A 27,375-nucleotide genomic window follows, 5' to 3' on the forward strand; every position below is an offset into this window, starting at 1 on the left:
GCCCTGTTGCGGAGCTGTGGTCGTGGGGCTGAGTTGGCGAAGTGTGATATCAAGTCGGCATTTTGTCTACTACCCATACACCCCAAGGATTTTCAGTTGTTGGGTATGCAGTTTGGAGGATTCATCTATGTGGTAAGGTTTTGCTGATGGGCTGTGCTATCTCCTGTGTGCTGTTTGAAGTTTTCAGTACCTTCTTACAATGGGCCTACACGAAATCTAGTGCCCACAAAGAGGCATCTCACTATCTGGATGATTTTTTTGTTTGTGGGCAGGAAGGACTCAGGCGAGTGCCTGAAGGCACTGCAACCTTTCCAAAACATGGCAGAGGTTTTTGGGGTGCCTTTGGTCCCCGAGAAGACCGAGGGTCCGCAGCTGGTATTGACGTTTCTGGTCATTGAGTTGGACACAGTTTTGATGGTGGCAAGGTTACCAGAGATCAAGGTGAGGGAGATACAGGCTTTCTTGTTGGAAGTGATTGGCGAACGAAGGATTCCTCAACTTTGCGTGCCACGTGGTACGAGCAGGGTGAACTTTATGCAGGCAGTTGGGCATGGCCATTTCCGGTGCGATGTTGCCGCACCTTAGGGTCAGAATTTCTATGGCAGTCAGGGCTGACTTGAGGTATGGAGGACGTTTTGGAGCACTTTATTGGAGTTTCCATGATATTCTTGGATGAAAACTCAGTATGGCTGATTCAGATATTCTGTGACAGGGGGAGCGCACACGGTTTTGGTCTCTTTTGGGATGGTAGTTGGTGTGCCGAGTGCTGCCCAGATCATTGGGTATATCAAGGCCACAGCATTGCCTTTTTGGCGTTTTTCCCCTTGCTGGTGGTGCTACAATTGTTGGGGGACAGGAGGTGGGGAGATGGGGAACAGAACAGTTCTGTTCCATGTAGACAACATGTCTGTAGTAGAGCTAGTGAAAAAACAGAGGGCCAGGGATCTACAGGTATTGCGCTTGTTGAGAAACTTTATGCTAATGTGCTTGCGTTTGAATATTGTTTTCACGGATCGGCATGTACCAGGAGCCCAGAATGACATTGCGGATGCTTTATCTTGTTTGCAGTGGCAACGCTTTCTATCACAAGCATCTGGGGTGGATGCAGTCAGGACGCCACTACTGTTCAAAGTCTGGGAGATGGGCGAATGAGAGTCTTTAGCCTGGTCGAGGGATCTTTAGCGGAATCCTCCAAGAAGAGTTACGGGCCTAGCGTGGACCAAGTTCTGGGCTTTCGAAGGAAATGTGCGGCGGGCTGGGATCCGGATCCAGAAGAGTTTAAAATAGAGTGTTGCGTTTTTTACTTTTTTGTATTGACCAAGATGTATCGCCTACCACGATCGGGCAAGTTGGCTGGGATTCGTTCTACGGCAAGCTGCATTTGGGGTTTTGATCCTGCTGGGGACGAGATTTTAGGCTGAATGTTGAAAGGTTGGGGCGAACAGAGGGGCGGGACGAGGGTGGCACCAAGGGAGGCCATCACATTCGAATTGTTGGAGGAATTGTTGGCGATACTACCCACATGTTGTTATAACGAGTTGGAGCTGGCCATTTTCCGGCTTTGCATGGTGTGGATGTTCTTTGGGGCTTTTCAAGTTTCAGAGCTTTTGGGGTCAGCAAGGTTGACGGGTTCATTTCATGATGAAGTGCACATGGATCCGGGACGGTCAGGGATATAGTTACGATGCTCAAACGATCAATAGGGCAGGGGTAAATGGGTATGGTTGAGCGAAGGGGGGGAGCAAAGCGGTGTGTCCGGTGCGGGAGTGGCGACGTTTCCTTACTTGGCCGGGGCGAAGTTACAGGGAACTATTTTGTCACCAAGGTGGCTTTGTTGCGCATGGGGCTTCCTCGCTTTGGAAGAGATCCGGTGGTGTTTAGGACCCACTCCTTCAGGATGGGGCAGTGACAGTGGCGGCAAACCTGGGGTGTGGCTGGGATCGGAAAAGGAGGATTGGCAGGTGGCGGTCACGTTGTTGCAAGTGTTATGTCAGGAAATACAGGCAATAATAGCCTGCCTGGGCTAGAGGGGCATGGGGTGAGTTGAGATGTGGGTTTGTGCGGACGACAGGCCTAATGCTGTGTCTTTTTTAATGCAGGTTATGTGAACGGTCCAGGGGCCAAGACGGTGATCTAGATTATGGGACAGTCCTTGGTGCATTGGGCAGCCAAATATGCTGACCAACAGATATACGGCAGGAATCTGGGATTGCAAGAGCACCGACCTGAAGTTTCATGGTGGGGAAAAAATGGAATGCGATGGGGAAGTTTTCTGCCCTGGTTAACAAAGGTGGTTTTGCAAAGGGGTTGCATGGATATGCTGCTGATTTATTTGGGGGAAAAACTATTTAGTGCGGTTATCTGGTTTAACACTCCTACAACACATACAGCGGGATCTCGAAGCCATCAAGCTGAACTTTGCTGGGACTTGCATTGTATGGACTGAGTTCATGACAGGTCGAAGTTGGCGGGGACAGTGAAGCACGCAGCAATAGACAAAGCTTTCTCGAAATTGGTCAGAGCAATGAGAGTTTTCTGCGCAGGGATGGGAATTAACTTGATCTCTCACTGGGGTATTCGCGAGGAAGATGCATGCCTGTTTCGGGATGATGGAGTACATTTGTCAAGAATGGGCAATGCTTTATACATGATGGAGCTGAGGGACACAGTGAGTGGCCTGTGGAATGAGAATATATGGTGCAAGAGAAATCACATTTGAAATGGGTGAATGGGGGGCAGAAAAACCCTTTCCAGGGTTTATTCTGTGTGGCGGAAGTCTTGGGGGTGGAGAGTCACATGCAGGCTCTTCCACACCCTCGAGAGGAAGAAGAGTGGAGCACAGGAGAAAAAGCCGTGGGCGGTACCTTGTCGGGTGACGAACGAGTTCAGAATGGGTGTTTTGGGAGATAAAGAAAGAGAGCAGGGAAGGATGAAACGAGGTATGACGTTTGAGGAATGGAAGTTGGTGTGAGACGTGAGTGGCAGTGTGATGTGCGGGGGATTGGATTGTGCCTTAGTTCACAAAGTTAATGTTATTGTTTAATAAAAGTTAAAGATATGCAACCATCTCCTAATAAAATTGGCCTTTTACGTTATTCGTGGGTCATGTGTGTTTGTTATAGCACGATGTGGGCCCCCAGGGAAAAGCATGTCGCAGACTAGTCTTTCCCCAGGGGTATTCGTACCCCAAACAGGACATGGGTAGGGATAGGTGGGTTTAGGGGGCAAGGGGCGGGTCAGGAATTTTGCATATAAGGGACAGGAAAGGCATGATCTGCCTCTTCCAGACCTGTGCATCACCGGGGAGGGTTTATTATATTTAAGAAGTTTTTCCGCCCACCCACCCTACATGTTGAAGTGGTCAGGGAATGGGGGGGCTTATCTTTGTTACAGCATTGTTTTGCCAAAGTTAGGACAGGTTGCAGGGGTAGTAAGCCTTGGGGGTGGGGGTGGGGGTGGGGGTGGGGGCAGGTGAAAAGTCGCATGCAGGCTCTTCCACTCCCTCGGGGGGAAGAAGAGCGGAGCACAAGAGAAAAAGCTGTGGGCGGTACCTAGTCGGGTGATGAGGGAAGGGTGTTTTGGGAGATAAAGAAAGAGAGCCTGTGGAGATGGCAAGAATGTAAGGATCGGCGCGTGGAAGGATGGAATGAGGTATGACGTTTGGGAATGGAAGTTGGTGTGAGAGGTGAGTGGCCTCGTGATGTGCAGGGGATTGGATTGTGCCTTAGTTCGCAAAGTTAATGTTATTGTTCAATAAAAGTTAAAGATATGCAACCATGTAGTAATAAAATTGGCCTTTTACACTACTCGTGGGTCATGTTTGTTTGTTGTAGCATGATGCAAATTGTGACAGTCTTGCTGGCAACAGGGAATCTGAAAGGAAATGTTGTAGGATGTCTATTTTTCTAACACACGACAACATTTGAATGCCTGTAAACGAACTGTACAAGTATTTCAAAATGTATCAGCAGTTACGAAAGCACAAATTAAGCACATTTTTTGTAATTCTGAAGTGTGATGGAAACAAAGACTTTAATATGATCAAAATAAATCACTGCTTAAGTCAAGGCATTTTTAGCTGCACCGGTTGCCTTCTGTTTCATAAGAACATGGTGCACCAATTTAGGACTGTCCATGGTCTGAGGGCAGCGTAGAGAGCCTGGCGAGTAACTGTAGATGGTCTAAATCGCATGACTAGATAACTACTGTAGATGGTCCAAATCGCATGACCAGATAGCACAGCTCTATTACTGCTGTATTTGGGTTACACATTCAGCAGGAAAAGGTGTAAAACTTCATCTGCGGACAAATCTGAGTAAATTTAAGACCTTATTTAAAGTTCATCAAGCCATCTCCACAGTGGATCTGGCTAGTATGTAAGCACCAGCTTTCCCTCTCGAGAACCGAAGTTAAGACTAAAAGTGTTCGACCCACTCCCATGTACAAGGAAGATGCGCCCAGCAGACTCGTCACCGCCAGAGTGGCCGAAAAAAAACTAAATGTGTTATATCAAACACCCGAATAAAATATAAAGCACCTTACCTGTTACTTTTTTCCTTATCCAGATAATTGGAGAAGCAAAATGAGGACATAAACAGAGAAAAAAGTGACCTACATATTGTACTTGTAGGATTCTAGACGCAGACCCATGAGGTGCTCAATAATTGGCTAAACAAACCTTTCACATAACTCTATTATATTTTGTTTTGTGCAGGATAGTGGAAATATTGTTTGGAAATATTCTTGCGAAAAACCTTTATTTTCCTCACCAAGATGCACCCAGGACTGTGTCTGCATAGGATGCGTGGATGAAACTTTATATTGCTTCAACCATCATGGAGAAAAGGTTTGAAACAGCATGCTTCTATTTTTTTGTTGATAACGTGAGTAGTTGACATTGTTGTGCTTCTTATTTGTAGTATTTTCCGATGATAATTGTTCCTGTTTTGTATAACCTTCCTTGCTTTGTTGCATTCCCAAGCTCTATCATTTAGAACTGATCTTATTTTGACCTGTTGATCCAGATTTTAGGTCAGTTTATGGTTGTGTGACGCGATGATCTTACTAAACTAATGCCTTGGCATGGGCTAATGGCTGTTTGCAAATATTTTGTTTGCCTAGTGCTCAAGTTGTCCCATGCATTGCATAATCATCTTAGTCATAAGATTAGCAATAGTCTTTGTCAGGAACCCCCTTCTGTATCAAGCATCGTTAGCGCTATAATTCCAGATTAGTATAATTGATTGCTATTAGATTGTGATAAAAGAGGGCATGACAACCTTTTCTTATTGTGTTTGATTATTCTGTGTCTATTCCATGTCTTCCTTCTGACATAATTCCAAATTACTATAATTGATTGCTATTATGATTGGGGTAAAAGAGGGCATGACAACCTTTTCTTATTGTGTTTGATTATTCTGTGTCTATTCCATGTCTTCCTCCTGACATTGATTCCCCCCCCCCCCCCCCCCCGATTCCCCAAATGTAAGTTAGTGGAATACATATGGAATATCTAACAGTTGGGGGCAGTGTTTCTTCGCTCTCTGTGGTCCTCCAGCAAGGTTTCAGATGCTTCCCCTATAGACTAAGATGACATCCCACTCTGTTCCACGGAATATAACTCACTCCTACCAAAAAGTGATAAAGAAAAATCATGATGGTCGATTTACAGTTGCTGTTTGACCTTCGATAACTTAGGAATACTTATTTTGTTCTGAAGATCTTGTTGAGATTTCTGTATACTAATAATAAAAAAGCAAAGAGTTTGTCTATGGTTTGTGGGTGGGCGTATTTTGACTTGGGACCACTTCTTTCTAGGATGGATTTTTTTTTCACCAAAGCCGTTATTGCACTGGCACAAAGAAAATGTATTCATTTGTAAAATGTCTTTGTGATCTGCTCATTGATCATTGTTCCTGTTGATGAACTTGCGGGCAACAAATGGCACTTTAGAATGCCAGTTTGTCCAGGCTTTGCAATGAACAGTCTCAAGTGCAATGAACAATGCTGCCCTAAGCTCATGTCAAAATCTTTAAATCTATGCAGAACATCGTTGGACGTAGAAAAAGGTTTTCTGCACCAACAGACAAGAACTGTTGTCAATATGCACTGCAAAAGTATGCATCCTACTTGCAAACATCAGGAGCAGGTGCGGTGCGTCCATTGGGGCGCTGAGGCGTTGCCCCACCTGGCCACATGGCGCAAGTCGCACCGCACGCAAGCAAAATAAAATGGCAAACTTAGTTGATTAAAGTACTCGCGTCGCGAGTCGCTCCGCTCAGGCACAGGCAGGCATTCAATCAATCGGTGCTGAGGGGGGGTGGTAGCGGGGCTGGCTGCGGCAGCAAGGAGGGTGACGGACAGCAGCGCTTACTAAAGCACAGCTGCAATAGTGCGCATGCTCGATTTTGGGCTGGTCATTTTTATGACCAGCCCGAACATGCGTACTACAGCCATCTCCTAAGGACCAGGAGAGCGAGGGGGGAGTCGGGACCCGAGAGGCCGAGGGTTGCTTCATGCAGCAACCCCCAGTCTCTATTGGGCGGAGCGTCTCCGTGCCCTAGCCAATCCTGGTGCTGCATTAGCAGCGCCAGGATTGGCTGCCTGACACACCGTGCAGCCTGAGGGGCCAGGGCTGTTGTTCAGAAGGCTCGGGACCGGCCCAGGACAGAGCAGAACAGAAGGCGCCAAGCAGCCTCCAACGCGGGACCCCAGCCCAGGCCAGGAACAGAGGCGGCGCGGACCAGGTAAGTTGTGTTTTTTTAATTTTAAACTCCCCCGCGCAACCCCCACCCGACACTCTCCCTCCCCCCCCCGTATTGGGAGCCGTGACTGACCACGATTACATACTTATTGGGGTTGCAGTTACAAATTGTAGGTCTTGCATCACAGATGATGGCTTGTTTAACTTAAATGGAAACACCATATATATGAAATTGTGTTGGTTGCTTGAAAGGGAATTGGTTGCTCTCACTGTAACGCTTTGATATCAGCTTCTCTCCACTTGGCGACTTTTCTTGTGCTATAAAGCATCACACTCTTGTGCTGGAGATGTCAGTATCCATATATTTGTAAACAATATGTGTACTCATTTGAATGGATGTTAGTCATTTGCCTATATAAGTCTATGTTAATCATATATGAGCAGCACACATATTTGCGCTGCAGGAGTTTTTGTGACACAGATTGCGACAGGGAGTGCGGCACTGTGACCTGGAGGAGCATACCTTGGGTGCACCCTTCCTATTGTGCGTAACTACCATCTGCTCACTGGGCTGCAGAGGACTGACAGTGGCAGCAACACGAGTGTAGTGGCAAGACCAGGCTTTTTACTTGACTCTGTCAGACAGTCGCTTAATTGGTTTTTCAAGGTTTTTCAGTATGCGCGCAGCTTTGAGCAACTGTGCAGGTCTTTTTCTGGTATTTCATATGATCATAATGCCTTTTGAAACCATTTGCTAAGCAAAGCATAGAGGAATGGGTTAAAGTCTGAATTGACGAGAGTTAGCCAATTTGCTGGACATTTGTGCTTGTTGTTGCACAGTGGTAAGTGCGATTGTTAAGCATGTGTTCTGTTCAATGTATTCAGGTGGACTGCAACGGGTGGCATATGTTTGTCAGTAGTGCAGTTATGAGCACAGTGACAGCCAGCTAAGCAGCACAACTGGACTCCAAAGGGTGTATGAATGCTGTTCTGTCTTATGGGATCTTTTAGTAGTGAATGTTTTTTAGCATCAGTGCAGTAAGATTCATTGCAGTTTTATGACCTCAGTTTGGGTTTCTTGTACGTTCAAAGGCATCTACACACGACAAACATAGCCAGACGGGCAGCAGGGCACAAACATAACTTTAGGGCCTGTGATGCAGATGGTAAAATTAGCAGAATTCTGGCAACATTTTAAAGACAGGCACGCTGCCTGCTGCTTTGCATTATACAAAATAAACAGGTTAATAATCGTAACAGCAATCAACTTCGTTGAGATTAGCAGAAAGCATACCACTCGTCAAAGCCCCAGATTTCTGCTACTGCTCCTAGGCTGGAAGAGGCCATTTTGAGGAGGGTTTGCATCTTAAAATCGCTGATGCTCCTGAAGGCTTCTGGAGGTGGTCTATCTCCAGACAGGTGAATCAGGATCTTCTGTATCCCATGGTCTCGTTAAATGTCTTTACAGTTTCACTGCTATTGCTGTATATGAGGCCAACTCATTTATTAGCAGGATGTGATTTCAGGGACACTGCAACACTCAGGAACAAGCATTGAGAAAGTTGGAAGTTTGGCACTTGTGGTGTACATAGCGCACAGCTGCCACTGGTGGGGCCTCACAGCACTCTTGCCGTATGAGTTTTCTTTTAAGAATGCCTAGAAGAACTGAATTTTTAGTCCATTTATTACAGAAATAGTGCTTAAAATCTCACCAAAAAGATGCCAATTTGTAAAAAAAAAAGTCATCACGGGGGGAGAACCCCCGCCGAACCCCACTTATTGCCGTCGGGTTCGCTCGCTGCGCTCGCATACGTTGATTCGATCTGCATACGCTTCACCAGTTCCAAATTCCACCAGCCGCCCCTGATCAGGAGCCAAGTTCAATGCCTAGACTCCAAATAGTTCTAGAAATGAAGAAATAATCCTAGACATCATGTTTTTTTACACTATCCAAGACCCCTAACACTCGCCCGGGATTGCACCCCTCCATGTTGTCATGGCAGTCTAGTGATTTCAGGAGCCAAGTAACAGCCTGTAAGTGGATAGACAGAAGAGTAAGGAATCTTAGGTCGGGGCACAAATGGATTATTGATCTCACTACTCCATGGAAACCTTTGTGGAATGCTTGGGCAGTGGGAGGTTTGTAGGGTGCTTGTAACTGGTCCTGTTATTGTCTTCCCATCCTACATTTATAGGAATAAATGAGTGTAAATGTTCTCAGCTTATTTTCCGAACAGTGTCAGGACATTGTGAGTAGGTTCTGCAGTAATGTGGTCTTTTACAGTGGATCTTTTCCAAATCTCATGTGTGTTCAGAACGTTCACAAGATGTTGAAGTCTCTGTAGCCGTTTTTGCCTGCTCGCTATAAATCAATCAATCAATCATGGTTTTTGTAAAGTTTGACTAATCATCTGTATGGGTCTTATGGCGCTGGAGGTGGGAGGAGGCAAGGTTCTGCAGTCAGTCGAAGAGCCAGATTCTGAGGTCCTTCCTGAATTGAGGCAGTGATTATGATTGCCTGAGATGCAGAGTTAGGGAGTTCCAGGTCTTCGCAGTGAGGTAGGAGAAGGATCTTTCTCCAGCCGAGGTCTTGGAGATCCATAGGATAGTGGCCAGGGCCACATGGGTGGAGCAGAGATGTTGATGTGTAGGAGAGGCGGTGGTTAAGGTATTCAGGTCCGGTGTTGTGGAGGGCTTTGTAGTCGAGAGTGAGGAGCTTGAAGGTGGTTCTTTTGTTGATCGGAATCCAGTGGAGGTATCTCAGGTGACTAGAGATGTGGTTTTGGTGAGGAATGGACAGGATAAGTCTGGCGGAGGCGTTCTAAATGCTTTGCAATTTCTTTTGGAATTTCTGGGCCGTGCCGGCTTAGTGTGCCATGGTAGTGTGCCCTACTTAGTTTCACTGCTTCTTTTGAAAACACTAGAGAGCAGCTTGGCAAAAAGAAGAATGCCTTCTATTCCTCCACGGACATGGATCCTGTTTACCTCTTCCAGGGACCAGGGTCTCAGTGAGAAATCAAAGTGAAGTACCAGGGACCCAGTGACAAACCAGAATTAAGTTCTAATGGGTCCGGGCTCAGTTCTAATGCTGGGTTTCAGCTTGACCCAGTAGCAGTACTGTCAAATGAAAACATTTGAGGGTAGGCCTAAAACTGTTGTGGTGCCCCAACTCCCAAACAGTAGTGGACTTGATGGATGTGAGGCTGAAATTGATCCCGCCAAGTCAGAGGGCTTTTCAATATCCACTCTGCTGAAAATAAAGAAGAATTGCCAAGGGAATGGTTGTTGCTCCTTTTAGCTAAACGGCCAGGGAGGGGCATTGTGTAGAAAAATGCCCCTTTTTGCGTGGTCACCCCCATTTTATTGCTGGTTTTTTAGACTCTGTACACTGGGATACTGCTGTTCAGTGCCAAATGTATGTGCTCTGACCCCTAAAACATGTCAAAATTGTCTATACTCCTAATTAGCATATTTAACTTGCCTATTAGTCTCTATTGTATGGTACAAAGTGTACCCAGGGCCTGTAAGTTAAATGTCACTAGTGGCCTGCAGTACTCATTGTGTACCATTAGAGTGTCAGTACAAACATGACTGCAGGCATTCCACTGTAGCTTGTCTGTGCAGTTTTGAAACTGCAAGTTTGACCTGCCAAAAGAACTCATTTTGGCATGCCTAAGCCCTCCCTTTAAGTATTAATAAGTCATCCTTAAGTAGGCTTTACTGTCCATAAGGCAGCATGCATGATATTTAAAAGTATGTAAAGGTTTAATGTTAAAACAAGTCCTAAACGCTATTTATCAGGGTTAGCTGTTTTGTAGGAAAGCATGGGAATGCAGCATTCAGTTTAATAATGTTATGTCCGGCTATGTAACCGCTACAAATTCATTCTTTGAGTTTTTAAAATATCTATTACTTGCCCAATTCACTGGTAATGTCGAGTTTGTAATAAATACTTTGGAAAATATACTTGTAGAAGGCTACCTTTTCCCTGTCTAAAGCCTCTAGAAGCTCATTTACATGAGCTCCAACTGTCACCCAGGAGCTGAATAGCACCCTTGATGTGGTGTGAACTTGCTCCCAAAGCAGAGACAAAGGCCTTGAGCATGGGAAAGTGTTCTCGTCCTCTGGCAGACTGACCATCTGGGCTGTGCCCAGGAACTTGATTAACTTGAAAGAGGCCTACCCTTTCACAGGTAAATATTAGCTGACACCTGGGTATGGCCTTCTTTTGTTCATCTCGTCAAACTGGCACCAATCCCAGTGCAGAGGAGCCACCCTCTGGAAATGGTTTGAAGTGACCACAGACGAGGGGTTTCTCATTTCCACTGCCACGCCTCTGGTGTGGGGGGTGGGCACACAGAATCTGCACAAGGGAAGAAGGGTTTTGTGGAAAACACTCCTGGACACAAAGCGGGTTATTTGTACGAGTTTAATGTGGAGAAGTCAGCTTACACATCCACAAGCAATAAATACATCAAACGTTATCCCCCAACCGCCAGTGTAGAATCCCCATAACGTTCTAATGTAAAGTTCCAATGCTGGAACACCACACACTTCACCATCTTAAAATTTGTGATTTCCCCTTTTTGGAAAAATAAAAAACTATATACAAAAACAAAAATACAAGAAGAAAAAAGAAAAAAAAACTAAAACTGAACAAAATCTTTCATTTTTATAGGTAAATGCTTAGTACGAGAACTTTTCCTCAATTCAACCACATGTTCTTCTGTTTCAGGACGATTGCTACATTGTTCTGTTAAATTATTTGAACCAGAAATAGGAACAGAACTATGCTCAACATGTGTATTACTACCACACACATCCGATAACACTAAATCAGAATTCGAACCATCATACATATATAAAAAGCTGGCAAAACCATCTTCATCCTCCTTAGATTTAGAAACAACAGGCTTAATACCCGTATGAGCGACACAAGAATTTGGTTTTTCTTTACCTAAAATTCTGCACACCGATAGGCGTCTAAAATTCCATATTTTACCACCTTCAACTCTCACCGCCTTGCTGAAAACTTTTTTTTTTTATTTGTTTATTGAATCGAACAGCATATAGACATACACATATATGCAGTGTGAATAAGTATATCAACAAGAGCAATGAAATGTACCAACCCCAAACCCACCCCCCCAACATTGTGGACTGCAGTACATTGACGGCACAGTGGTGAGCAAATAGAAACATGAGAAGATGGTTAGCAAACACTTATAACAGATTTTGCAGCATGAGGAGTAACTTCCCATTGAATGGTATGATTACAGTATAAATCATTCACGTCAAGTTCGGCTGGGTGCATAGATACCCCGTGAGAGGCGCCCAGAAATCTTTGGGACGTGAGGTTTCAGGTAGCTCCTCAGCATATGTCTCCAATGTGTCTCTACAATAAAGCAAATCGCGAATCCAGTTTTTAACAGTGGGTGTAGTTTTCACCCCCAACAAAGTGCAACAGACCTCTTCGCAAGCAAAGTGGAAACAGCGACTATCCGCCTATTACATGGCTTTAACTGTAACCAAGCAGGCAGAGCTCCGGTTTACAGTGTACAGGTTCCAACACAGCCTCCGTGAGAATGTGCGTAATCCTAGACCAAAAGGCAGAGATGCCAGGACAGTTCCAAGACATGTGCAAAAAATCAGTGTCCGCCTGCCCACACCTCACACAATTAGCATGTTCACGCAAACCATACTTATAAAGTTGCAAGGGGGTATAATAAAATTGATGCAAATATTTGAAATGGATCAATCGCAGGTTGCAGTTCGCCGTGAGGCGACCTGTTAGCACACAGTAGTCTTTCCACACATCCAGTGTAAGCGCAGATCCCAGTTCACGTTGCCATCTACAATAAGAAGGGTTCTCTACTATCTCCCATTCACGCAAGGAGGCATCATATAATTTGGTTATGAGGCCTTTTCGTTCCTCCCCACCTAGCATAATCTGTAACACTCGCAAGGCAACAGGTTCTTCGGGGTAATCTGGATATATAGTTTTAATAGCTTGCCGCACTCTAACATAAGTGAAGCCCAGCAGAAACCCCCTAGCCACGGAGCCCTGTATTTCATGCAAGGATTTGAACCGTCCATATGTGTAAAGATCTCCGAGTCGGGATATACCCACAGTCGCTAGTTCCTTCAGGGCTTGTGCCTCCCGTGCTGCAGAAATATCTGGGTGCGAGGCCAGAGGTAATCACTGGGCATATATATATGGAAGTCCTGCCCGTTTGTGAGCATTTTCCAGGCCCAAGCAGTGCATAACACCGGATTGATCTCAGTTTTAGGTCCACCGAACCCCCAGATAAGGTTGCCGCTTGCAAAGGCAAGGTGCGGACAGCATCAGTCTCAATCGCAAGATGAGGCAGAAATCGTGGCGGACAATGCCAATAGTGCGCAAATTGCGCCTGGGCGCACAAGTAATAGAGGTGAAAATCTGGAGCCTCAAACCCACCCCAATCAAATGGTTGCACTAACACCTTTCAGCTACATCTAGGCTTTTTCCCGCCCCACACGAATGTAAGAAGAGCAGATTGTAACGTCTGAAAGAAGGCTATATTCAATTTGATAGGTATATTAACGAAAAAATATAAAAGCTTAGGTAGGAAGGTCATTTTAACACCTGCTAGCTGATCCGCAAAGGAGAGCGGCAAGCGCGCCCAATGCTCCGTTTGCTCAGTAATACGTGTAATGGCCCGGCCATGGTTCTCTGAGATCACCTTATCATGGTCTCTATGCAGCCAGACCCCAAAGATACCGTACCGGCTCCTGAGTCCACATCAAAGGAAAATCTAGGTCTATCTCCTTGGTACCAGCCGTCAGCGGGAACACTACTAACTTTGACCAATTAATACCCAGGCCAGAGTAACGCTCAAATTTCACGTATTCCCGCAAAAGAGCCGGTAAAAAAGTGGCAGGCTCTCGGACATACAACAACATATCATCGGCATGTAAAGAAACCACAAGTGGTCTTTGCCAGAATCTCAATGCCGCGGCCGCATGTAACTGTCTGAGCTTACACGCCAATGGCTCCAGGGCCAATGAAAAAAGCATTGGTGATAGGGGGCATCCCTGCCTTGTGCCTCTTTCTATAGGAAACGCCGGGGAAACCCACCCATTAACATGCACCCGCGCAGCAGGAGCCGCATAAAGAACCCGGAAAATGGAGGAAAGTCCATACGTGTTAAAATTGTAAACATGAAGTCCCAACAAAGGGAATTAAAGGCTTTTGCTGCATCAAGCAGCACAGCCACCACTTGAAAGTCAGATTCAAAGTAATGCAGCGTGGAGAATACGGTGCGCAGATTATGGGCAGTAGAGCGCGCAGCCACAAATCCAGATTGGTCCAGCAAAACTAAAAGAGGAATCAGGGGTTGCAGCCGGGTAGCGACCATCTTAGCCAGGATTTTGGCATCAATGTTTATAATGGAAAGGGGCCTATACGATTCACATTTGTTAGGGGGTTTATCAGGCTTTAATGATGTTACCATTAGAGCCTCCCTCAGGATAGGTGGGAGCTCCCCTTTATCATAAGCCTCCGCAAAGACTGCCAATAGTCGAGGCGCAATATCATCCGCATACATTTTATAACATTCGCTAGGTAATTCATCCATACCGGCTGATTTGCAGGTAGGCAATACCATAATAGCAAGTTTGACATCCTCCACATCAAATGGCTGCACTAAGTATTCTCTATGGGTCTTAGAAAGCCACCCCAATGCCACATCATCTAGATAGGAGTCAACTTCCTCCGGTGGAGGGCCGTCCTTGGCTGCATATAGGGCAGTGTAAAATCGTAACATAATATCAGTTAGCTCTGAATTCAAATAATGTGCTTCCCCTTCCTCATCCACTAATTCCTTAATATGCTCTTGGCTACGGGGTTCCGATAACCGTTGTGCTAACGAGCGACTGGGACGTCCTCCCTCACCATAATGACGAGCCTTCCTTCAACGAGAGCGGTGCTGGAACTCCTGATCAACAGTGTCATTATGATCCGATACCAGGTCTCTAATCTTGGCTAACAAATGCGGGGAGGGATTTGCCGCATAGTCACATTCAAGTGTAGATATCTCAGACGCCAATCTATCGATCCTGCGCCGGATATCCTTCAAAACTCCAGATTGCGCTCCAATACAGGCACCCCTTACCGTCACTTTAAAAGCCTCCCAAAGCAAACCAGCACTATCAACGGACCCCTCATTTTCAAGAAAAAAATGACGAAAAGCCTCACTAATAGTCTGCTTGAACACCGGGTCTGCAAGTTCAATGGGCTGCAATCTCCATGTAAAGGGTGGCCTCTCGCATAATGGTATCCGCAAATCCAGAACCACTGGAGAGTGGTACGATAGTGTGCGAGGCGCGTGACTAACACAGACGGTCCAGGCCCCAACCGCTTCAGAGACAAGCCAGTAATCAAGACGGGACCAGGTCCCATGAACCGAGGAGACAAATGTGCTTTCTCGGTTTCCTGGATGCTGAAGTCGCCAAACATCTAGCAATAGGCCCACATCCAGGATCCCAAGAAGAGTCTAAGCAGCTTGCTTTTTCTGCCTGTAGTGCTACCCATTCTATTCAGAGACATCCAAACACACATTGAAGTCTCCCTCCCAGATGATTTCCGCCGATGGGAATCCCAAAATGCGACGCCACACATCGGAGAAAAATAAAGGGTCATCTATATTGGGCCCATAAACATTGACCAGTAAAACAGGTTTACCCCCCCAGTTGACCATATAAAATCACCACACGTCCCTGGTCACCTGCATCAGACTTGAGCAGGGTGAAGGCTACTCCTTTTTTTTATCAAGGTCATCACTCCCCGCGAATAGGTAGAATATGAGGACTCAAGTTTGACAGCAGCCCACCTCGTACCTACGTGTTGCGCCGAGGCGTTAGTTAAATGCGCCTCCTGAAGGAAGGCTACATTCACTCCCAACCTGTCTAGCTGAGCAAAAACTGAGCGAATTTTTTGGAGTGAGTTGAGACCACGCACATTCCAAGTGACAAACTTCATAACACCACTCAGACCATGCATCGACCAGGCAATATATCAATCATAGTGCCACCAATGAACATATGCACAAAAGCATGACTGAGTACTACATTAGTCCACCTAATCCACCCCATCAAACCCAACCCCCCACCCACTTCAGCATCCCCAACAGTGCCAACGCCATCCCCATGTTTAAACACCCCTTCCAAACAAGAACAGATGCCATAACTACGCATTCGGGGTACACCCATGTGGGGGGTCGCAGAGTGCAACTAGCCTCTCAGTTAGCGAGGGGTGGCCGAGCAGGTCTACATCTCATCCAGAGAACATAACTGCTTCATAACAGTCTGTGACAAACCAATGGTAGAAGAACTAACAGACATGGAATACATCGTGCAATAAATCCGTCTGAATACCTTATCCGCTACAGTGCATACTGGACCAATCAGCAGTGCTTAACATAAAAATAATGAACATAGTAAGTTACAGTTCCATGGTTCAATCATTGTCATCTAGGGACACGTGCGCCCGCGTTTCAACTGCCTCACATGGTCCATCGCAGCTTTGGGATTGGAAAAATGTTTGCAGTCACCATCCGGCCCTACCCGCAAACGTGCGGGATACAACATGGCATAGGGTACATTTTCTGACTGTAGAAGTTTCTTAACAGCACTAAACTCCCTGCTAGCAGATTGTACTGCAGCAGTGAAGTCAGGAAAGAATGACAAGGTATTGCCCTTATACTCAATTGTCCCTTTGTCTCTAGCAAGCCGCAAAACAGTGTCACGATCCCTATAGCTTAAAAGTCTAACTATGACAGGACGAGGAGTAGCTCCAGGAGGCGGTTGTGCTGCGAGCGAGCGATGTGCACACTCGACAACAAACAGAAGGGATAGATGCTCAGTTCCAAAAATTTCCTTAATGGGGGTCTCCATGTATTGCTCCATTCTCCCTACATTGGTGGATTTTGGCAGCCCCGTCAGGCGGATGTTATTGCGCCGGGACCGCGCCTCTGAATCCTTATTTTTAGCTTGGATAAGGGACAGTACTTTCTCCATGTTAAGCGTTTTGCCAGCAACTTCACCTAGCCCATCCTCTGTAGCTGAAACTCGCTGTTCAACCTCCCCCATGCGAACATTTTGTTTTTCAAGTTGCGCAGAGAGTGATCTAGGCGATGATTCACGGCCTCCATGGTGCCCTGTATAGCTTGAAGGCTGCGCTGCATCGCCAGCTAGGTGACTTCAAGTGTAGGAGGATTATCACCTAGGGCATCCGCCTCCGAGTCAGCTTTTTGCGTGTATTTGGATGTTTCCTCGCCTCAAACGTGAGGCGGGATTGCGATTTGTCAGTCCTCCCCATGCCAACTATATTTAGCATGCAGCGTCACGTAAAGCTGAAGCGCAGTACAGAGTATGGATGTCACAGGGAGTCTTTCGATAGGTCCGTATTACTATAACTAGAAGACCCTACGCCTGCACTGATCAGAACAAGTGTATCAGCAAAAGCTCGAGACAGCAGGCTCAGAGGGCACCCCTACTCCTAGATCCGGACCTCAGCACAGGCAGCAAGTCTCAACAGGTTTGTGAATTAAATGAAGGGTGAGGCCCAAATCCAGCAGACGGAAGCAAGATAGGATGCCAGCACACACTATATGAGATCACCAGTGGGAGAAAGATGCCACACTCACAACGCCTCTGAGCCTCATGCAGTGGAAACAGCGTCTCTGTGCATCCAGACGATCTGCGCAACCACAACAGGCCGCAAATCACACCGACTCCTCGGCTAAATGGTCCCACTGTGCACAATCACTAATCCCCCAGGCCTCGCCAGCCCACCGACACCAGAAGCAGCGCGCCGGGCACAGCGCCGACATCTGGCCCACCCGCCTTCGCAGTCAAGGGCCCGCCAGGCGCCGCACCCCACTCACCACCACCAGCCGTGCGGATCCTACGGGCCGTACTTGGAGACAGGAGGGACCTCATGATACCAGGGAGTCGTTGGCAGCGCCTACTCCCGTATCGCCATACACCGGATCACAGCCTCCTGATGAAAGGGGACAGTCCAGCCGATATCCCCGCAGGCCAAATCGCACCGCTTCCCAGGCTGCGGGAACCAGATACAGCAGCGGACTCCAGCCGCTGCAACGGCTCTCAGATGAGGGGAAACGCCACGGGCGCCATTTTGCAGACGCGCGCCGGGCAGTGTAATTCACCCCGTTCCGGACTTCAACAGCAGCAAAGGTCCTCACAGCGGCACTCGGCAGCGCAGAACGGTCGCACCTCGCCCCCAGTGCGGTTTTTTAAGACAAAAACAGAGTTTCTGGGGCAGATATTAGTCGGATTTGAGCCCGGCTGGGCAGAGCAGCAACAGGGTGCGGCAATTTTGCCGTGCGTCCTCTAGTGCCCCCTTTGCTGAAAACTTCAATCACTCTTACAGGATCAGACCACCTGGACCACTTCCTGTTGAGGTAATCACCAAACTTGACACGGACCATATCACCTACTTTCAATTTAGACTTCTTAAACCGATGCTTAGAAAAGTCACCCTTCATTTTCTCCTGATATCTCTTAACACGCTCCCTCACCTGCGATAATTCCATGGCATATGAATTTTTCCCTTTAAGCCACCAAGGCATGAGTTTGGATCCTGGTTTCCTACCTCGCAATATCTCAAATGGAGACAAACCAGTTACAGGATTTGGCGATGTGCGGTATGTCAACAAAGTAGCCCGTAAAGCTTTCCTCCACATAATGCCATTCTTAATGGCAAGCTGAATAGATTCTTTAACAACCCTGTTAAAACGTTCTACTTGCCCATTGGCTTGAGGGTTCTAATTAGACACTTATGCAAAACACCACATCTTTCAAGAAACAATGAAAACTCTTTACTTACAAACTGTGGACCATTATCAGAAATGAGTTCCTCAGAATTTCCTTCACGACAAAAAATATCATCCAAAAATTCAATGACTTGTGCAGAAGTAATCTTGTCCACAATTTTTAATTCAGGCCATTTGGAGAAGTAATCCACAAGAACTAAAGCATACACATCTTAAGTAAGAAGAGTACCTAATGGTCCAACGATATCAATACCTAATTTCCTCCAAGGTCCTTGAGCATACTCAAAAGGGGTTACATTTACCAACAATGGTTTGACAGATTTGTCACTCTTAGAACAAGGGAGACATTCCCTCGCATATCTATCTACCATATCATCAATTCCAGGCCACCAGTAAAATTCCCTTATCCTTCTTTTGGTGGTGAACTACCCATGTGACCTTCATGACCTACTATACAAATCATTTCTCTAAGTTTCCGTGGTGGTACAATTTTGTCTCCTCTCGTTATGATGTCATTTAAAAGCATAAGTTTGTCTTTGATTTTGAAAAAAAGAACTTAACTAGCCACTCAACTTCCTTTCTTCTGGCCAACCTTTCTGCAAAAACTTAACAACCTCACACAAAATACAATCCTCTCGCATAGCATCTTTCCATACATCTTCAGAAATAGTTTTAATAGATTGATACTCTGCACAACCTCTATTAACATTATCAATGGTGTAAGCCACATCACATTCTTCCATAATTTTGGTCCCAGATACATCGGATAAAAGTTAACATGACATGCAGTCATCCATGGACATTAAAACGACCAGGAACATACTCAACAACACATTGACACTCTTGCAACTTAGCAGCAAGTCTTGCCAATCGAGCAGTCAATGTTCTACCTCCACCAGCTGCCAACATGTTAATCAATGGTTTGTGATCGGTCCTTAAACGAAATTTGGTACTCCACAAAAATTGACGAAAATGTTGAGCCGCCCAAGTGCATGCTAATAATTCTTTTTCGATAGTGGAATAATTGCACTCAGCACCACGCAACATCCTAGAAGCATAGGACACTACATATTCTTCAGAATTGTTCTTCTGCATGAGCACAGCACCCAAACCTACACTACTGCCATCTACAGATACAATACATTCTTTGCCAACCATGTATGATTTCACAAATGGTGCACAAACTATTTCTTTCTTTAAAACATCAAAAGCTAACTGTTGATCTTTGCCCCAAACAAATGTTACATTCTTTTTCAATAATTGTCTTAGTGGGTGCACTTTGGTGGAATAATCTTGTACAAATTTACCATACAATTCTGTCATCCCAAGAAAAGATAAAAATTGTTCTTTTGTAGTCGGTGCAGGTGCATTAGAAATACTCTGCACATGGTTGAGTTTAGGTCTGATACCTTCACTAGAGATCTCATGACCCAAATACTCAACCTTGCTTTGTCTAAATTTACATTTTGAAAATGTCAAAGTCAATCCCTTATTTTGTACACAGTTTAACACATTTACGAAATTGTTGTCTGTTCCTCAAAATCTTTCCCAAAGATTAAAATGTCATCCTGGAAAGCGATAGCTCCAGCACATCCCTCTAAAACTTCCTTCATAAGCCGCTGAAATACAGAAGCGGCGCTTGCTAACCCAAATGGCATGCGTGAAAATTGAAACATCCCCTCCGGAGTCACAAAACATTTTGACTCTTCATGAAGTTCCACTTGATGGTATGCACTAGCTAAATCTACAGTGGAAAAAAGAGAAGCACCAGATAAAGTGGAGATGAATTCATGTATATTGGGTAGGAGATGTCTGTCAATCCAAATCTCTTTATTTAGGCTGTGGAGATCCACACACAAACGAAGATCCCCTGAGCTCTTAAGGGACAAAACAACGGGAGAAACCCTAGGAGAAGATTCTGTAGATTCAATAATGAGTTTCGCAATTAAATCTTCTAACATTGCCTTAAGTTTGTACATTCCTCACTCTATGTCTGACTGGAATGGCATTATCTTTAAGAATAATTTTGTGTTTAAAATCCACATATTTACCAAGAGTACCATCAAAAAGTTTCGGGAACTTCTCTTTAATTCCACCCACAAATTCTTCATTATTGGATGCAATGACATAAACAGGTGGAGTGGCATTAGGATCTAATTTTATGCCCATCTCTTGTTGATGAGGCCATCCTAATATGGCACACCCTTAGTTGCCACATACACTTTACTCTGGTTCTCCTACCTTTAAAGTCCAAGTCTGCCCACATAAATCCTTCTAGATCGATTTTATGGCCAGAGTAACCACCAGGTTGAATATCTGGAGGTAAACGTTCTTTCACACCCCACAATTCATTGAACAAATTCTTACCAATATTACTGTACCATGCACGTGAATCAACCATCATGGAAACCGTTTTACCACCAATTGACACTGTACATCTTGGAAAACCTTTGCAATTAGCATCTCCGACACACTATAAAGAATTGAAATCAGCAGGTAATTCACCCTCTTCACATGTTATATAATTTACTTTCTGAATTGACCTACAAACTTTACTAAAATGCCCTCTTTTTTAACACAAATCTTGTCCCATGCAGGACATCCCTTGTAACTCTCAACATGGTTGGGACTGCCACTCCTGTAACAAATTATACGAGTTCTTTTCCTGAAACATTAATTGTCACTATCCTTCACCTCAGTGTCTTTCTTGGGAGGAAGTGAAATAATTCTTTTTTAAAACTGTTTGATTCTTCACCAGAGAAACTTCGGATGCAATGTCTTGGACTTTAACTGCTTGACCTCTGATTTCACTTACAAATTTCTCAGACTGTTCAATTCCTTTAGCAATGTTGACTACAGCGCTTAAAGAAGATTCAGTAACCAACCATAGTCTTTCCTGAATTTTCTTACTATTGGTTTTCATCATTATCTGGTCTCGTAAAACTTGCTCATAACTGATGGTTTCAAAAGCACAAGGTCCTGCTAAAGTACACAAAGCAGAAACGTAATCCTCAATAGACTCTTCTTCCTTCTGAGCAAGCGAATAAAACTTAAACTTTCCCATAGCAACATAAATTTTTTTACCAAACCTGGTATTCATTTGTCTTATTGCTATTTCAAAAACATTAGTATCTCCGGCACCATCAATAGGTGGAAGATTAGCAAATTCTTTCAGACCTGCACCACCTAAACAATGCTTTAATAGGGCAAGTTTCCTTTTGGGGAACAGTCACCTTCTTCTAAAACTTCAACATAAGCCAGAAACATAGGATACCATTATTCTCATTCCATTTTGGGTTCTCCAGCAACTGGTAAAAAATGTGGTGGTGCAGAAATATTTGCCATTGCAAAATAATAAATAAAATACTAGCAATAAGTATGTAAACCAGGAAAAATCAAGAGTTAAGCACTTTTATATATATGTCCATAAGGCTGTGCCTATCAGCGTGTAAGCCAACAGGCGAAATTTTAAAATGTAAAAATGCCCAACGGTGCGCAAGTGATGAAAACAACATAAACTGTGCGCATCAGTGAAGAAAGCCAAGGATGTAGACCTTTAATAGTAGTACTGTTGCCAAATAACCAGCGTAGAGCCAGTAGACAGGCTACACACAGCTTGGTTATTAGAACGATAACGTGTGAAATTGACCAATTAAATATGGCCGCCAAAAATGTGGAAAAACGCGCTGACGTCACTGCAGGTATATCCAGTTGTTAAACCAATCCAAAATGGCTGCCAAGAATGTGGAAAAGCGCGCTGACGTCACTGCACGTATATACAGTTGTTAAACCAATCCAAAATGGCTGCCAACGAACTTGGTCCGCACGTTGACGTCACGCTGCAGGCACACAGATCGCGCAAAACACCAATTAACAGCGTACATTGCGCAACAAAGCAGCAGACAACGCAGGACACGGCAACAAGGAAAAGTCCTACCGGAGGGTCCCTTTTTGAAGAAAACAGCTGCAAAACAGAAAGTTCAGCACAAAAGCTGGTCGGAAACAAAAATGTCACAACAGGTGAGCGCTGTCTTCCTCCAACTCTTCCGATCGTCGCCAATTCATGTGGAAAATACTCCTGGACACAAAGCGGGTTCTTTGTACGAGTTTAATGTGGAGAAGACAGCTTACACATCCACAAGCAATGAATACATCAAACATTATCCCCCAACCGCAAGTGTAGAATCCCCAACAAAGAATACTCATAATGTTCTAATGTAAAGTTCCAATGCTGGAACACCACAGGTTTCACCATCTTAAAATGTGTGATTTGTTTGCAGTATGGCATACAGGAACTGCTGTTGACGTGGGTGGGATTACCCCGGGCAGGGGACAGGAGTTTTCCACACCCACGGGCTAATATGAGGCATAATTGTAGCGCCCCTGGGCACCCTCTTCAGAACATTACTTTACCTCTGGAAGATAAAAGAAAGACCTGCTTCCACTTGCACCCAACCCAGGACGAAGAAGTGGACAGCAAGGGTCAGTTGGCTGACCTCCTGTTAAGCTGCAGAGACACAGCAAGCTGCTAGAAACCCTTTTCCTGAAGTGCCCAGCTCACTAGTTCCAACTGGATCTCCACGAGACCCTGCTGGTGGTCCTGCTGGAGTGATTCTTGATCCCCAAGTGCTGTTTCTGGGATCCTTGTCTATGTCTAAGTGTACTCCTCCTAACCTGGGACTTGGAAATGTTTTGGCTCCAAAGACCTCTGGAGGATCGAGACAACCCTGCCAAGTCAATCCAATGAAGGTGCTTTGCTGCTAGAGCAAAGAAAAAAAGTTGCTCTCAATCTGAACTTTTTCACAGAGTCAAATCCGTTACAGCAGGATGTCATGAAGACGATATCTGTTCTCCTGGAGCACTGTACAGCTGCAGCTTGTAGCCTTGTCTAGCTGGAGGAATCAGACCTTCAAAAAAGTGACTAAATCCGAATCTAAAAATCTTCACCAGATGGAGGCACCAAAATTATTTGTCTGGCGAAGAATCATCCTGGGGTGTAAATTTGCTCTTTCGCAGTTGGCCTTAATGTGCACCTAGGTCCCCGTCAAGCACAACCAGATAACCTCAGTTGGCGCTTAAAGCTTTTTGGCACTATTTTTATTTAAAATTTTAAAAATTCATATCTTTGAATCCCTTTATTGGATTATTGTCGTTTTGGTCTCATTTTGTTAATTAAGTTATTCTCTATTTTATAAATTGGAGTGGGATGTTTATTCTGCTGTGTTTTCGACTTTTAACTATATTGTTATTTCTAAATGCTGTACACATTTTCTTCAATTATGCCTTAAACCTAATAAGAATAGTGACTTACTACTTGTGGTGAGCGGCCATCGACCCCAGCATATTATCCAGTATCTAACTCAAATCAAATAAATCATGTAGTCACAAGCATATTTGGCAGTGAAAATACAATGACTAAGCCAGTTGAAGAACATTATAACATGTTTCATGATGTAAGGGCTACAGTAGTGTATAGAGAACCCAATTGAGCCACAAAAAATAGCAAGGGACGATGACAGAAAGTCAAACAAGTACAGTAATGAAGCATGTGTATAGGAGCATAGGCGGTTCCCACACAAAGGAGTATAAATAACTAGGCAGTAGTTGAGTGCACACATTAGACAAGTACTGAAGTGAATGCACAGTATGTATAGTGAGAATAGGGGCTGTCATGGATTCGGGGGAGCCTTAGTATCATCACATATCTTGTCTTTAAGCACTAGGGTGATAACATCCCATTGTCAAGTTATGGGGTGCTTTCTTACGCCTCTGATTTTCTCGTTATGTCATGGTATACGCTCAGCCTCTGCTCGTTGAAGAACTGAGCAGAGTCATGTTTTTACTCTGGGGGGAGTGGTGGTTCCCAGGTGGTGGTGATGGTCCTCTTGGCCAGGAGGAATGCAGAGTCCAAAAATGTTGTTACAAATTTATCATATTACGTAAAGTAATCATAGAGTTCGATGCCCAAGGGCCTAATATCACTGTAACGTAGCCTAGAGCTATCGAGTATGGAAAATTGCTGTCAATTGGGACTGGACTTGGTCCCAGTGTTGTTTGAGGAGTCAGGGGTGATAAAACATATGCTGGTGGGAACCAGTCTCCTCTTTGCAATTCCAACATTTGTCGTCTTCACGAAGCTTTAATTTGTGTAACCTAGCTGGTGTCCAGTGTAAAAGGTTCATAGCAAAGTATTTTGCTTGGTAAATAGAGGGGGAATTTTTATTCCTTAGGGATAGTTTATTTATATTTCGCCAGCTTCCTTCTGAAATGTGCTCACCTGTTTCTGTATCAACATGATTGGCCCATTTACTAGCAAGGGAGGACTGTTGTGGAAGAGGGGAGCTAGAGATTGTTTTGTATATTTTGGAAGCAATGTGACCAGACCTAAGCCAGCTCAGCAAGTGGCCTAGTAAGGAGGGATATGTAGGCCTGTGAAGTTTAGATAGTTTGACTTTTAACTTTAGAAAACTATAGAAATCTTGCTTTGAAAGGTTACGAGTTTGTGCTAAGCTAGAGAATAGTAAGGGTCAATTGTCACCACTAAATAGATCTTTAATTTGTATAATGCCCTTGGATGCCAAATGACTTCGGAGTGAAATTATCTGCATCAGTTGTAGTCTTGGGATTATACCACAGTTCTGTTATCATGGGGTTTTGTAGTGGTATCTCCATGTGTTTATCCAGCCTTTTTGAGAACCCCTATAGTGTTAGAAAAGATTGTCTGCGATTGCGGAGCATTACATTTTGGCATTGTGATGATAGCAGAATGATTACATTGAGCACACAGAGCAGTCTCTATTTCCACCATTGTTCAGGGCACAGGGATGGACGGGCGCACCAGACAGCACCTGAAGCAGAAAAGAAAGCTGATTGATATAGACTCCAGTTGGGGAGACTACAACCCCCTAAAGAGATATCTGCACTCTTGTCTCTCCAGAGGAATTTCAAGGTTAATCTATCAATGTCTTGAAAGAAGGAGGTCGACATATTGAAGGGCAGGATGGCGGAAACAAAGTTTACAATAGGTGTGATCATCATTTTGAGGGTCTGGATTCTACCCCACCACAAGATGACTTTAGGAGACTAGGAAACGAGTAAGTCCCTGATTTTGCAGATTGTCTGTGTTTCATTAAATGCAAGAGAATCAGCTAAATCTTTACCAAACTAGATCCCCAGGTATTTAAGTTCATTTGGCTGCCATTTAAGGCCGGAGTCACCAAAGTGGGAGGAGAAGCAAAGTGGGTTTAGCGGCAAGACCTCTGTCTTGTCCTTGTTTAAGGAGTAACCAGACTCAACAGAACTCCTGTATAATGCCTGAGTTGCTGGGGATTGCCCTCTCAATATCCCCGCTGAATATTAGAATGTTATCTGCATAAGCTGCGGTTTTGTACGATTTGGAACCAAATTGCAGTCCTTTTATTTGATGGGACGAATGAAGGGGGTCACTGGCGAGAAGAAATAATAGAGAGAGGGCAATCCTGTATCGTGCCATGTTTAGTAGCAATAAGGGCCTTGTTAGAAATGGGATTTCTGGATGGCTAGGGCAAGCGCCTAAGCCAGGCAGAAACCACCACTCTAGTCAGGGCAAGGGAGTTACACGCTGAAGATAACCCCTGCTCACCCTCTTGGTAGCTTGGCACAAGCAGTCAGGCTTATCCCAGAGGCAATGTGTAAAGCGTTGGCGCAACACACTCACACAGCACCGACACACCACAAAAGAAACTCCACACAAGGTTATATATAAAAATAGCCTTTATATTACTCATAAAACACATTAGAACGCAATCACAAATATACACTGTGCCACCTGGCACTAGGTATGACTTTATAGGGGATTATATACATTGCAGGGCCAATCGGGCCACTGTCATAACCCTTAGACCACACAAGTAGTGAAAAATAGAAGCAACCAGTAACTACTGTTAAAGGTGCTCTTAGCACCACATATTAGGCATAAACATCCTGTCATCAACTTGGACCACATATTATCCACAACTTAATAATCACCTTAGACCCCACTTAGGCCTGTACCTAATCAGCAGTGTGTGGTAATCACTTATTGGGTGCACACAGTACTACCACAGCATAGCCATATTATGCCCAGACATCATAGCAGTACATAGCATAGCAAACATTCCCTAGAAGTGTGGGGTGCCTGTGCACCAACCGTGAGCATGATCAGCAGTACACCCATCACCTAATTACATCCTGCCCATCTCGGGCATATAGGTGAACAGCCGGCAGTCTCACGTTTTCCTCGGGGGCCCCTCCCTGGGCTTGCCCCGATATACCACCAAGAGATCATATTGGCTCGATACCTCAGAGGCGTGCAGCTGCCCGCGACCATGCGAAGCAGCTGCCCTTTAGGGTGGACGATTGCTGGAATATCCTCGGTGCTCTTCTCTGCATCGAATGAAGGTTTGTCAATGTTCCCTCCAGGGCAGGACGACCTCACTCGGTCTCCCTCCACCCCCTGCGAACCTAAGGAATGGCCCCTAAGGCGGCTGCCCGCTTCCCCGTTGTGCGGCTGTCTTTTTTTGGGCAAAATGAGGGACTGGGACTTGTCTCTGTCCGGCTCTTCCCTGGGGAACTCACATCTCTGTCAGGCCCTCAAGACGCGTCACTTCCTCTAGTCTGAGCATAGCCACACAGCCCCTTTCACCGGCACCTCTCTCTGGTGGTCCGGTCTCCTCTTCTTGGCCCACGAACGTTGGGTCTCTGGCAGCTTTCCACACCACGGCAATCAGCAGAAAGTAGAGGGAGAGCGTTTCCCTCCTGCAGCTCTACCATCCTACTCCTCCTGGACTGTCTTTCCGCTGCCCAATGGGCTTCAGA

General features: G+C 45.1%; 1 protein-coding gene across 1 annotated transcript in view; it reads left to right on the top strand.

Annotated features, from left to right (window-relative positions):
• The window catches only part of AASDH (aminoadipate-semialdehyde dehydrogenase), a 468,424-nt gene that overhangs the window by 403,949 nt on the left and 37,100 nt on the right, over window positions 1–27,375 (top strand). The window contains exon 14 of the mRNA XM_085642048.1: window positions 4,715–4,846. Coding sequence (XP_085498174.1) covers window positions 4,715–4,846 — 132 coding nt within the window. The remainder of the gene's footprint in view (window positions 1–4,714; window positions 4,847–27,375) is intronic.

This window comes from Triturus cristatus, chromosome 2_2, assembly GCF_964204655.1.
Source record: "Triturus cristatus chromosome 2_2, aTriCri1.1, whole genome shotgun sequence".
Classification (NCBI taxonomy): Eukaryota; Metazoa; Chordata; class Amphibia; order Caudata; family Salamandridae; genus Triturus; species Triturus cristatus.